The 14,098-nt window shown below is 51.3% G+C and overlaps 1 protein-coding gene across 2 annotated transcripts in view; it reads left to right on the top strand.

Moving 5' to 3' along the window:
* LOC142304195 (patatin-like phospholipase domain-containing protein 6) overlaps positions 1 to 14,098 on the top strand; it is a 104,313-nt gene that overhangs the window by 54,996 nt on the left and 35,219 nt on the right. For both annotated transcript variants that reach the window (XM_075346341.1, XM_075346342.1), the window contains exons 19-23: positions 4,814 to 4,927; positions 6,998 to 7,061; positions 8,533 to 8,643; positions 8,734 to 8,797; positions 8,963 to 9,131. In XM_075346341.1, the coding sequence (XP_075202456.1) occupies positions 4,814 to 4,927; positions 6,998 to 7,061; positions 8,533 to 8,643; positions 8,734 to 8,797; positions 8,963 to 9,131 (522 nt within the window). The remainder of the gene's footprint in view (positions 1 to 4,813; positions 4,928 to 6,997; positions 7,062 to 8,532; positions 8,644 to 8,733; positions 8,798 to 8,962; positions 9,132 to 14,098) is intronic.

The following is a 14,098-nucleotide window of genomic DNA, read 5'->3' as shown; positions in this document are numbered from 1 at the left end:
ACTGGTGGGACCCTCGGCCCAGGTGGAACCGCCGGCTCCCACTGTCCAGGTGACAGGGACAGAGTTTGCAGTATTTGCTGACAAACCTTCTGAGTCTATGGATAGATGGTCTGCTAAGATACTAGAAGCTTTGCAGTCCAGACCGGTAACACAGGCCCCGGGCACTGTTGAATCATTGCTCCCAGCCCCCCCTCGCTCGGCACAGCAGAGTGCTCCTGGGTCGACTCATAGGTCCCACGGTGAGGACTCCGACACGGACCGCAGTCCCAGACCGACTAAGCGGGCTCGCTGGGAGCTTCCCTCGACTTCATCACACTGTTCAGGGTCTCAGCATGAGGACTCTCTGGAGGATGAAGCGGAGGTGGCAGATCAGGGCTCTGATCCTGACGCCGCTCTCAACCTTGATACGCCTGAAGGGGACGCCATAGTAAACGACCTTATAGCGTCCATCAATCAGGTGTTAGACCTTTCTCCTCCAGCCCCTCCGATTGAGGAGTCAGCTTCTCAGCAGGAGAAATTCCATTTTCGGTTTCCCAAACGTACACGGAGTGCATTTCTTGATCACTCCGACTTCAGAGATACAGTCCAGAAACACCAAGCTTTTCCGGATAAGTGCTTTACTAAGCGCCTTAATGACACACGTTATCCCTTCCCCTCTGACGTAGTCAAGGGTTGGGCTCAGTGTCCCAAGGTGGATCCTCCAGTCTCCAGACTGGCGGCCAGATCCATAGTTGCAGTGGCAGATGGTGCATCACTCAAGGATGCCACTGACAGGCAGATAGAGCTCCTGATGAAATCCATCTATGAGGCTATCGGCGCGTCCTTTGCTCCGGCATTTGCAGCCGTATGGGCACTCCAAGCTATCTCAGCTTGTCAGTCTGAGATTAATGCAGTCACACGTGCCGCTACTCCGCAGGTTGTGTCCTTAACCTCGCAGGCGTCGGCGTTTGCGTCCTACGCCATGAATGCTGTCCTGGACTCTGCGAGCCGTACGGCGGTAGCATCCGCCAATTCAGTGGCAGTCCGCAGGGCCATGTGGCTACGTGAATGGAAGGCAGACTCTGCTTCCAAAAAGTTTTTAACCGGTTTGCCATTTTCTGGCGACCGCCTGTTTGGCGAGCAATTGGATGAAATCATTAAACAATCCAAGGGAAAGGACTCGTCCTTACCCCAGTCCAAACCAAACAGACCTCAACAACGGAAGGTACAATCGAGGTTTCGGTCCTTTCGGCCATCAGCCAGGTCTCAATTCTCCTCGTCCAACAGGCCACAGAAGGGTCAGAGAAACTCTGATTCATGGCGGTCTAAGTCACGTCCTAAAAAGACCGCCGGAGGAACCGCCCCCAAAGCGGCCTCCTCATGACTTTCGGCCTCCCCAAACCGCATCCTCGGTCGGTGGCAGGCTCTCCCGCTTTTGCGACGCCTGGTTGCCACATGTCCAAGACCGATGGGTGAGAGACATTCTGTCTTACGGTTACAGGATAGAGTTCAGTTCTCGTCCTCCGACTCGTTTCTTCAGAACATCTCCGCCCCCCGAGCGAGCCGAGGCTCTTCTTCAGGCGGTGAGCACTCTGAAGGCAGAAGGAGTGGTTATCCCTGTCCCCCTTCAGCAATGGGGTCACGGTTTTTACTCCAACTTGTTTGTGGTGCCAAAAAAGGACGGATCTTTCCGTCCCGTTCTGGACCTCAAACTGCTCAATAGACACGTGAAAACCAGGCGGTTCCGGATGGAATCTCTCCGCTCCATCTTTGCCTCGATGTCCCAAGGAGACTTCCTAGCATCGATCGACATCAGGGATGCTTATCTCCACGTGCCAATTGCACCAGAGCATCAGCGCTTCCTGCGTTTCGCCATCGGGGACGAACACCTTCAGTTCGTGGCACTGCCTTTCGGCCTGGCAACAGCCCCACGGGTCTTCACCAAGGTCATGCCAACAGTGGTAGCAGTCCTACACTCTCAGGGACACTCAGTGATCCCTTACTTAGACGATCTTCTTGTCAAGGCCCCCTCTCGGGTGGCATGCCAACACAGCCTGAACATTGCTCTGGAGACTCTCCAGAGGTTCGGGTGGATCATCAATTTCCCAAAGTCAAAACTGACACCGACCCAATCGCTGACATATCTTGGGATGGAGTTTCATACTCTCCCAGCGATAGTGAAACTTCCGCTGGACAAGCAGCGTTCACTACGGACAGGGGTGCAATCTCTACTTCGAGCCCAGTCTCACCCCTTGAGGCGCCTCATGCACTTCCTAGGGAAGATGGTGGCAGCAATGGAGGCAGTTCCATTTGCGCAGTTTCATCTGCGTCCACTTCAATGGGACATTCTCCGCAAATGGGACAGGAAGTCGACGTCCCTCGACAGGAACGTCTCCCTTTCTCGGGCAGCCAAGGCCTCCCTTCAGTGGTGGCTTCTTCCCACTTCTTTGTCGAAGGGGAAATCATTCCTGCCCCCATCCTGGGCTGTGGTCACGACGGACGCGAGTCTGTCAGGGTGGGGAGCGGTCTTCCTCCACCACAGGGCTCAGGGTACCTGGACTCAGCCAGAGTCCTCCCTTCAGATCAATGTTCTGGAGATAAGGGCAGTGTATCTAGCCCTAAAAGCGTTCCAGCCGTGGCTGGAAGGCAGGCAGATCCGAATTCAGTTGGACAACGCCACGGCGGTGGCATACATCAACCACCAAGGCGGCACACGCAGTCGGCAAGCCTTCCAGGAAGTTCGGCGGATTCTGCTGTGGGTGGAAGCCACAGCATCCATCATCTCCGCAGTTCCCATCCCGGGCGTAGAAAACTGGGAAGCAGACTTTCTAAGTCGCCAGGGCATGGACGCAGGGGAATGGTCTCTTCACCCGGACGTGTTTCAAGAGATCTGTTGCCGCTGGGGGAAGCCGGACGTCGACCTAATGGAGTCCCGGCACAACAACAAGGTCCCGGCATTCATGGCACGGTCTCAAGATCACAGAGCGCTGGCGGCAGACGCATTAGTTCAGGATTGGTCGCAGTTTCGACTGCCTTATGTCTTTCCTCCTCTGGCACTGCTGCCCAGAGTGTTACGCAAGATCAGGTCCGACTGCCGCAGCGCCATCCTCATCGCCCCAGACTGGCCGAGGAGGTCGTGGTACCCGGATCTGTGGCATCTCACGGTGGGTCAACCGTGGGCACTACCAGACCGACCAGACTTGCTGTCTCAAGGGCCATTTTTCCATCTGAATTCTGCGGCCCTCAACCTGACTGTGTGGCCATTGAGTCCTGGATCCTAGCGTCTTCAGGGTTATCTCAAGAGGTCATTGCCACTATGAGACAGGCCAGGAAACCAACGTCAGCCAAGATCTACCACAGGACGTTGAGGATCTTCTTATCCTGGTGCTCTGATCAGGGTTTTACTCCCTGGCCATTTGCCTTGCCCACTTTTCTGTCATTCCTTCAATCCGGAATGGAAAAGGGTTTGTCTCTCGGCTCTCTTAAGGGACAAGTCTCGGCGCTCTCTGTGTTTTTTCAAAAGCGTCTAGCCAGGCTCCCGCAGGTACGCACGTTCCTGCAGGGGGTTTGCCACATAGTCCCTCCTTACAAGCGTCCGCTAGAACCCTGGGATCTGAACAGGGTGCTAACGGCTCTTCAGAAACCACCTTTCGAGCCAATGAGAGATATTTCTCTATCACGTCTCTCGCAGAAGGTGGTCTTCCTAGTGGCAGTCACATCACTTCGGAGAGTGTCTGAGCTAGCTGCACTATCATGCAAGGCCCCCTTCCTGATGTTTCACCAGGACAAGGTGGTTCTGCGTCCGGTTCCGGATTTTCTCCCTAAGGTGGTATCCCCTTTTCATCTCAATCAGGATATCTCCTTACCTTCTTTTTGCCCTCATCCAGTTCACCAATGTGAAAAGGATTTGCACTTGTTAGATCTTGTGAGAGCACTCAGACTCTACATTTCTCGTACGGCGCCCCTGCGCCGCTCGGATGCGCTCTTTGTCCTTGTCGCTGGCCAGCGTAAAGGGTCGCAGGCTTCCAAGTCAACCTTGGCTCGGTGGATCAAGGAACCAATTATTGAAGCCTACCGTTCTTCTGGGCTTCCGGTTCCTTCAGGGCTGAAAGCCCATTCTACCAGAGCCGTGGGTGCGTCCTGGGCATTGCGGCACCAGGCTACGGCTCAGCAGGTGTGTCAGGCGGCTACCTGGTCGAGTCTGCACACTTTCACGAAACACTATCAGGTGCATACCTACGCTTCGGCAGATGCCAGCCTAGGTAGGCGAGTCCTTCAGGCGGCGATTGCCCACCTGTAGGAAGGGGCCGTGTTACGGCTCTATTACCGAGGTATTCTTTTACCCACCCAGGGACTGCTTTTGGACGTCCCAATTGTCTGGGTCTCCCAATGGAGCGACAAAGAAGAAGGGAATTTTGTTTACTTACCGTAAATTCCTTTTCTTCTAGCTCCAATTGGGAGACCCAGCACCCGCCCCTGTTCCCTTCGGGCTGTTGTTCTTTTGTGTACACATGTTGTTCATGTTGAACTGTTCTGGGTTCATGGTTTTCAGTTCTCCGAACATCCTTCGGATTGAATTTACCTTAGACCAATTTATATGTTTCCTCCTTCCTGCTTTTGCACCAAAACTGAGGAGCCCGTGATGCACGGGGGGGTGTATAGGCAGAGGGGAGGGGCTTACACTTTTAAGTGTAATACTTTGTGTGGCCTCCGGAGGCAGAAGCTATACACCCAATTGTCTGGGTCTCCCAATTGGAGCTAGAAGAAAAGGAATTTACGGTAAGTAAACAAAATTCCCTTCTTTTGTTGCTTCACAACTTACTTTTTTCTTAAGGTTGAGGCTCTAACCCATCGACCCAGAGCAACATCAGTCCACGCAGTCCGAGATTCTGAACTGGCAAAACTGCCGGATGGCGCCTTGTCTTATATCAAAAGGAGATACCCACAGGTGATTATGTTCATTAATGATATTACCGGCCACCTCTATGTTCTATCACCCGTGGCCAGTCTCCTAGGCGCAGCACTTACAAGCTCTTTCCAACAGAGCTTATAAACACTACTTAGGATCTTTTCAGCTTCAGTTACCCTTCGCACTTTCGATGCTGCCTTTGTCTGCAGCATTAGAGAGTGCAAACTTTAGGTTTGCGGTGTAGCCTTGCTGCTGGTCCAATCATTTAGGAGCACACCATCCCCGGCAAGCACGAAGCTGGGAGGCTAGAGGCTAGGTGATCTCTGAAAAAGAACATCTGAGACAACCGCTTTAATTTCAGAGACTTCCACAAGGAATTTATTATTTAAATTCAGTCTAAACTGATCTTTACATCTGTTCCTGTATGATTACAATTAGGTATGAGCGGATCCATGGATGTTTGGGTCCTCTGGATTCGTTAAAAGTTTGGTTCGGGACGCAAACCTAACGACGGACCACAAATCCCATATAAGTAAATGGGGGCCTGAACTTTGGTGCTGTAAAAGGATTGTTATAGGGGCTAGTAGGCTGCAAAAGGAAGCAAGTGGGGGAAAGAGCAAGACAATTGCCCTGCAAACAAATGCGGATAGGGAATAAATAATAAAAATTATGTGGGGTCTCCACTATTTCTGATAACCAGCACAGGTAAAGCAGATAGCTGCGAGCTGCAGCCCTCAGCTATCTGGTTTACCTTGGCTGATTATCAAAAATAGAGAGGACCCCATGCAGTTTTTTTAAATTATTTATTTAAATAATTTTAAACAAATGGTGTGGGCTCCCCACTATTTTTAATAATCAGCCAAGGTAAAGCAGACAGCTGGGGGCTGGTATTATCAGGTTGGAATGCTTTATTTGGCTCTTCCCAGCCTAAAGAGAGCAGCCTGCAGCCACCCTAGATGTGGCGCACCCATTAGATGAGCCCATTCTGGAGCTTTGCCCAGTTCTCTCCGATTGCCCTGGTGCAATGGCAATTGGGGTAAGGGTTTTGGGGTTGATGCCAGCTGTGACTTGACAGCTGACATCAAGCCTAGGGGTTAGTAATGGAGAGGAGTCTATCAGACACCACCATTGCTAACCTGGCAAGTGTAAAGTTAAAAAACAGACACACACAGGAAAAAAAGGTTTATTTGAATGAAGACTCCCCCACACCCCCTCATTCACCAATTTATTAACTAAAAATAAATCATTGACGGTCTGATGTAATCCAATGGTGTAATGTCCCACAACATCTATCGAATCCTATGGAGCATCATTCTGAGAACATTCTCAGAATGAGGCTTCAGTCATTTGTCACTCTCGTTCAGGGGCAGGCTAGGAGTTTCTCATCTTTGTGAAAAATTCTGTACCTGCCACTGACCAGGACTGTCCTATGGAGTCTTGTTCTCAGAATGAGGCTCCATAGATTTTGATCTGTGTTGTACGAAATTACACCATTGGATTATGTTGGAACGTTGAGGATTTTTTTTAGATTAATAAACTGGTGAATAAGGGAATGTGGGGGAGTCTTTATTCAAATAAACAATTTTTTTCCTGTGTGTTTTTTAACTGTACACTTAATGGGTTTGTAATGTGGGTGTCTGATAGACACCTCTCCATTACTAACCACTGAGCTTGATGTCAACGGTGAAATCACAGCTGACATCAACCCCAAAAGAATTACTCCGATTGCCACCAAGAAGAAAATCCAGGCAAAGTGTCAGAATTGGTATATCTAATAGATGCGCCACTTCTAGCATGGCTGCGAGCTGCTATTTTAGACTGGGAAGGGCTAAATAACCCTGAGCCATCCCAGCCTGATAATACCAGTCCCCAGCTCTTTGCTTTACCTTGGCTGGTTATCAAAAATAGGCGGGACCCATGCCGTTTAAAAAAACAACAACAAATAATGGTGTGGGGTCGCTGCTATTTTTGACAACCAGCCAAGGTAAAGCACAGCTGAGGGCTGAGGTCTGGGATTAGAAAAGGGTGGTGCTTCATTATTTATTTTTTAGGTTTTGGTGATAACCTCTTACAATTTTCATTTATGTCCATTCTGGATTTACTCTGCAGGTGGTGACCAGATTAATTCATATTTTAAGTCACAAAATCCTGGGAAATCTCCAGCAACCACAAGGTGAGCTGATTGTTAGGAGTTCTTTTTTTTTTTTGTTAGGTAATGACTGATTGGACAAAATTCATGGAATTAGACCATCGATGGTTCCTCAATACAATTATAGCTCATTCTGGGGCTTCCAGGTTGACAATCTGTGATCATTGTGAAGAGGTTTTCGTATAAACAACATTTATCACCTATATATAGGATAGGGAATAACTAAGAACGCTTGAACTGGGGATCTGACCCCTGAGAGTCCAACTGCTGGGACCCCCAGTGTGAATGGAGAGGAAGCGTGCATGCGTCACCTTCACTTCCATATACAATGAATGTAGGAGTAGGCCCTGCTATTCCATTTACAACCATCCATTTATCACCTATATTAAAAAGAAGGTAATAAATATTGTCTATGGGGCAACATTTTAAATTTCATGGGATTGTCCGTATAGGAAGCTGGCTCTAACTTAGTCATGACAATCATAATGTGGGGATAACAAAAACAGTTTGTAATGAACAAAGGTGTCTATGTCGTGAGATGAAAAACAATTTTAAAAATCATGATTTAGCACAATTTGTACCAGAATTTTGTGTTGTTGGTTACTGAATCTGCCATCACTTAAGAGGGCTTTATACGTCAGCGATATCGCTAGCAATTTCTAGCGATAGCGAGCGTGTAAGTACCCGCCCCCGTCGTGCATGCGATTGTTTGTGATCGCTGCCGTAGCGAACATTATCGCTACGCAGCGTCACACATACTTACCTGGTCGGCGGTGTCGCTGTGACTGCCGAACAATTCCTCCTTCAAGGGGGAGGGACATTCGGCATCACAGCGACGTCACCGCAACGCCACTAAGCGGCCGGCCAATGAAAGCGGAGGGGCGGAGCTGAGCGTGATGTAAACATCCCGCCCACCTCTTCCTTCTGCATTGCGGCCGGCGGCAGGTAAGGAGACGGTCCTCGCTCATGCGGTGTCACACATAGCGATGTGTGCTGCCGCATGAGCGATGAACCACAACGCTAAACAACCCTTACCGATTTTTGAGTTTGGGACGACCTCTCCATGGTGAACGATTTTCACCATTTTTGAGGTCACCTAAGGTCGCTGGTAAGTATTACACGCTGCGATATCGTTAATGATGCCGGATGTGCGTCACTAACAACTTGACCCCGACGACAAAACATTAACCATATTGTAGCGTGTAAAGCCCCCTTTACTCTCCATATGCCACCACACAGTTGATATACAAGAGCATCAATTTGTTCCTCTTAGTGAATGAAAGATGGTCTTCACCATTCAACATTTTTTAGGTGGCCATAGGAAGCATTACCTCTTATTAGATCTAAGTTGCTTGTATGACAGAATATATATTTTGTTAAGGTGAGAAGCACACAAAAATAAACATATAACAGATATAGGAGTCTTTGGAGGAGTCACAATTGGCGAATGACTCCTAAGAAACTAACAAATTGCTCTTTTCTTTTTCCTTCTTAGACTCCAGCAATGTTGCCAACAATCTTGGCACTGTATGTGTGTTACCCTGTAGTAGCAACGTTCCTCTCACTGCATTTACCCTGGAGCTCAAACACGCAATGGATGCCATAGGTAAGACTCTCGGCAGGAGAGTGGTTTATATGAGAACTCTCCTGAGTGATGGTGGTTGGCGTTAATAGATTAATGATCTGCCTCTTTTAGGACCAACTCTGGTTCTTACAAGTGACATCATCAGGGTGCGGCTTGGAGCCTATGCCTTAGAAAGGTTTGTGAGACCCGTTTCCATGCAATTCCCAGCTTAGCTTCAAGTGTACCAAACTCTGGCTTGTTGGTGTGGAACACAACTCTGTATTGTCACGATGGATGCTGTCTTGGTGAAGGGGCAAAAGGAAGAAATCTGTTTGGTTATATATACTTGCTTTTTCCGCAGTACTCATGAATGTCAATTGTCTACCTGGCTAGCACAACAAGAAGACCTTCACCGTATTGTCCTATACCAAACTGAGTTTTCACTCACACCATGGACGATACGCTGCATCCGTCAAGCCGACTGTATTTTATTAGTGGGATTAGGAGAAGAAGAGCCAACATTGGGGGAGGTGAGATCATAAAAAAGGGTTATCTGCTCACTCTCCTTAAACCAGATCTGTATGTTATATGTCCGTCACTCTATATAGTGAGGCTGGGCAAAGTAAACATTTCTTTGTAAATTTGGAGGACTAAATCAGGGAAAACTTAACCAGCATCTTCTATACATGAGGTGATATAACAGTTTCCAGAAAGCATACAGCTATATAACAAGGTTCCAGTAGATAGAAGGCTTTAATAATCTTCACACAGGGCTTCCAGAATAACATACATGACAGTGTGTTCACAGATTATCTTCTCTCCTTACACAGAGTTGTTCTCCTTAAAATGTGGATGTACACAGAGCAGAACACTGTACCTTATCATTGCAGTGAGGTAGGGGTGAATCCTGTGCTGGTCACTTCTCTCCACTATACTTTTGCTGCACAGAGTTTGCTTTTGAATTATCCTGAACTGTTCTCCACTCACTCCTGGCAGTCTCTGTCCTGAACTGGCAGATCTCTGTAGCTTCACTTTTCTCAGGATACATACACTATACTTTTCTGAGCACTGTTCCTTCTTTGCAGATAGACAAACACACACTTCTTTCCTTTTGCAAGGAGGAAAATACATATACTCCCTGCTTCCCAGCATCATTTGAGTCACTACTGGAAACTTCCTGTCTCTTGCTGAAGTCTTAACTCCACAGTTGCTGGATGATTTTAGATTATCTGTGTAGTTCCTACATGTCACATATAGAAATGAATGACTTGCTTTGTCAGAGCTTTCTTTCCTTATTTCTAGAGTTAATTATTCAACCGTTTTTTAATTTGCTCCTAATTTTAGTACTTTCTTTGTCGCTCTATTGGGAGACCCAGACAATTGGGTGTATAGGCTATGCCTCCGGAGGCTGCACAAAGTATTACACTTAAAAGTGTTAAGCCCCTCCCCTTCTGCCTATACACGCCCCGTGCTCTCACGGGATCCCCAGTTTTTTGCTTTGTGCGAAGGAGGCAGACATGCACAGCACAGCTCCACAGATTAGTCAGCAGCAGCTGCTGACTATTTCGGATGGAAGAAAAGAGGGCCCATATAGGGCCCCCAGCATGCTCCCTTCTCACCCCACTCTTTGTCGGCGGTGTTGTTAAGGTTGAGGTACCCATTGCGGGTACGGAGGCTGGAGCCCACATGCTGTTTTCCTTCCCCATCCCCCTCAGGGCTCTGGTGGAAGTGGGATCCTATCGGTCTCCAGGCACTGAGGCCGTGCTCCATCCACAACTCCTGTGGAGCCTGCTGGATAGGAGCCGGGTATCGATCAGGGACAGGGCCCTGCATCTTTGAGGTACTCTGTGTCCCCGTGGGGACCGCGCACAGTGTGGCGCCCCTGACCTGGTCAGGCACCACTGAGTACTGCACCCATGCTGGGGACAGTACAATACAGGTAATCCAGAAGGCTGACCGAGGTGTGACTACACAGGCGCATAGTGATCAGGTCTCACACATGTACCTATGAGAGGACCCCTGGGGATCCCAGGAGGGGGAAAAGCCTTCGCCTCCACTGGAATAGTGGAGGGGGCCAAAAGCCTCCATCTCCTCTCAAGGGGTGTGGTAAGAGAATCTGGTTGCTAGGTGGCGTAGGCAGGCACAAAAGGGAAAAGAGAAGGAGGAGTAAACAGTCTGCAGCAGAGTGTGGAGGAGTGAGGAGCAGGAAAGTGAAGCTCTGACAGGAGCAGCAGTGAAGGTCCCAGATGTGAGCCGGTTCAGAGCAGAGTCCAGGGAGCTCCGAGGAGAGCTGACCCCTTCCCCTGGGCTGCTGTAGTCTGACAGCGTCCGCGCAGTGGCTACCGACGGGGGAGAACGGTCACCTAGGAGGGCTACCCGAAACCCATCTCCAGCTAGAGAGAGAGCACAGAGTGGGAAGTAAGGAGACTGCTAGGGAGTACCAGGCCCAAACGGGCGGCAGATCCCGGAGCGGGGATAGATCCATCTTTCCTTGCTAAACCTGCCGGTGTGGGGCCCTCAAAGCCCACACCACAACACCACAAAAGCCGCAGCCACGTAGCCACAGTTAGGGCCCACAGTTCACAGGAGGCAAACAGCTGGAGTGATCTGGCCCAGGCAACAAGCAAACGGCAAACGAAGGGGAGAGAGGCTTCAGCAACTTCCCTGGGTGACCCCCATAGGGACTAAAAGTCGGGGTTACCCCAAACCACCAAGGGCTAAGGAAGGCGAGTTGGTAGTCACCATCAGAAGTCAGCCTGAAGGATACCTGGTTCCAGCCTGGTTCATCCCAGCTACGCTCGGGTTACTCACCCTGCCACCTGAAGTGAGTAAAAACCCTGAAAGACATTCTGCCTGTGTGGAGTTATTCTGCGCCTTGTGGTTCTACGCACCTACACAGGGCCCTGGGGCTTGCCTCACTCTCAGGAGGCTATTCCAACTAACTGCACTCACCATCAGCCCCAGGCGTCCCTCAACCTGCAGTGGCGGTCCCCACTGACCGCAATACTGAGAGTGGCGTCACGACAAATAGAAGATTCCCTACCTGTGACGAGATCCAGCCGAGTGGAGTCCCTGAAGGTAATGCACCGACACTACACCTGTGGGGCTTCACATCTGGCGTCACGAACAGGATAAGGACTAGACCTGTTCAGACAGGTGACCATGTGCCTGGGCGGTCCGCTTGGAAAATTGGAAGCGCCGCCATATTGCCACCATGAAAAGCGCGCTGAAAAACAACAGCAGCCCGCGCTGGGAGAAGTTACCGCCCACGAAGAGGTGTGGCTACCCAGAGATCCCCTGCAGAGTTCTGACCTCGCTGGTGAAGAGAGCGGAAGCGTCCAGAGACGGCGGAACGGAAAAGAAGCCAGCAGCTTGTTGCTAGAGAAAATGGCGTCTGAATGCAGAGACCCAGAGCCGGGCTCCGCTGCCTGGTGGTGCCGGGAGCTTGCCGAGTTCTGCGATCAACTGGAGGCCAGGGTCGGAAGGCTGATCAGAGAGGGACGGACGGAGTTTCTGTGGATGACCGCGGCGGTTCAGGCCTATGAGGGGAGAGCCGCGCGCCGAGTGCCAGATCGGGCGGTGACGACTCAGACCCCGATGCTGCCACCGATGGGTGAGTCCAGTGATACCCCTGCCAGCGCGAGTGCCCCGACCCCTGCTGCCACGTCCGCGGTCCCTGAAGAGGCGTCCGGCGCGGCGACGCTGAAGCCGGCCGCAGCCACGCCAGGTGCAGCCCGCCAAGCTCAGGCCGCCGCAGCGATGCCCTGCTCGGCCCACCAAGACCCGGTCCCTGCAGCGACGCCCAGTCCGGCCCGCAAAGAACCGGCTGCCACCGCGACCCTCATCCACGCCGCAGGTGTGACGCTAACCCAGGCCGCCGCCATGCTAGGCCCGGCCCGCCGAGACCCCACCGCAGCAGCAACGCTCGTCCGCGCCGCAAGTGAGGTGCTGAACCAGTCCGCAGCCCCGTCAGGTGCGGCCCGCCAAGCTCCGATCGCTGCAGCGACGCCCAGCCCAGCCTGCAAAGACCCCATCGCAGCTGCGACGCCGATCCAAGCTGCGCCAGAAACGCCCATCCAGGCCGCAGCCATGCCAGGCGCGGCCCGCCAAGACCAGGCCGCCGCCATGCCAGGCGCGGCCCGCCAAGACCAGGCCGCCGCCATGCCAGGCGCGGCCCGCCAAGACCAGGCCGCCGCCATGTCAGGCGCGGCCCGCCGAGACAAGATTGCATCACCATTTTCCCCGGCCTGCAAGGCCAGAGCAGACACTGCTCCCCAGTCCAAGGAGGTCCCTGCTAGGAAGCCCACGCTGGGGGAGGACCCTGCATACTGGCAGCTGAAGGCTGACATGGAGGCCAAGTTCCCACAGGAGATGGTGGATCAATACATGCTCCCTCCGCACACCCCCAAGAGGATTCCGACAACTCCTGCAGCAACTACGCCAAAGAGTCCCCCGCCTGGGCCTGCTGAAGAAAGTCCATCCCCAGCACTGCCACCAAAGGAGTGCTCAGAAGAACTAAGGGGGAGGGGAGGCCAGGAGGCTGAGGAGCTGACCCCGGAGATACCAGCCGTGGATCCATGCCCAGAGCCGGAGATGTTGCCATATTCCCGCTGGGATGAGGAAGACCTGACACCGTCTGCTGAAGAAGATTTGCCTAAAAGCCTTACCTGGGAGCTTGTAAGCTGCACCTCGCAGAATCCAGCCCGCAAGACACGGCGCCGTAGCAGAACCCAGTATTTCCCTGCACCGCCATCCCCAGAGCAGAGAGAAGTCACGGCCAGAGACCTAGAAGAAAAACGGTTCCTGAGAAGAGCCAAAGCACAGGTCAGAGGACCCCTTTGTAGAGGAATTGTGGAAGACTTTAGCCTGAAGTCAGGATACGGATTCATCGTTGCACCTGGTATAAAGGAAGGTATCTTCGTCAATAGAAGAGACGTCAGAGCCCACTTGCCCAAAGGACATCCTGGAAGAAACTTAAAGATGGGAGACTCCGTACAATTTACAATGCATCAAGGAGAAAGAGGCTGGTATGCACTAGATGTTACACCATGTCCTAAAGAAAAAGGAACAGACACAGAAGAAGAAAGGAAAGACAGAGATAGAGAAAGAACAGACAAAGAACCCACTGATGAGACTACCACAGACGAAGAAAAAGGTCAAGGAAGCAACAGGTGCTGCAGCCCTACAGGCCCAAGCCCTGGTGAAGAGGAGTCTGCATAAAGTTCATGTAAAGTAAAGCAAGTTACCAGTTTGAAAAGTTTGTTTTGCAACGTTTTACAAGTTTAAGAATGTGCCCACATAAACTGATGTGAGAAATAAACCTTAAGGCTATGAACTGGCTATAGCCACAAACTCTCGCAGTGTAAATAGTTACACCAGAGGGCACCACCACCACCAGAGTCAGCCTGTTTAGGGGCTTGGCTCGTCTGCAACCAGGGGGCACGTCCGTATATAGGGCCTTGGCTTACCTGCAACCAGAGAGCATGCCTGTTTATGG

This window comes from Anomaloglossus baeobatrachus, chromosome 4 (genome assembly GCF_048569485.1).
Source record: "Anomaloglossus baeobatrachus isolate aAnoBae1 chromosome 4, aAnoBae1.hap1, whole genome shotgun sequence".
In the NCBI taxonomy this organism is placed as follows: domain Eukaryota; kingdom Metazoa; phylum Chordata; class Amphibia; order Anura; family Aromobatidae; genus Anomaloglossus; species Anomaloglossus baeobatrachus.
This window is presented reverse-complemented; position numbering and strand designations above follow the sequence as displayed.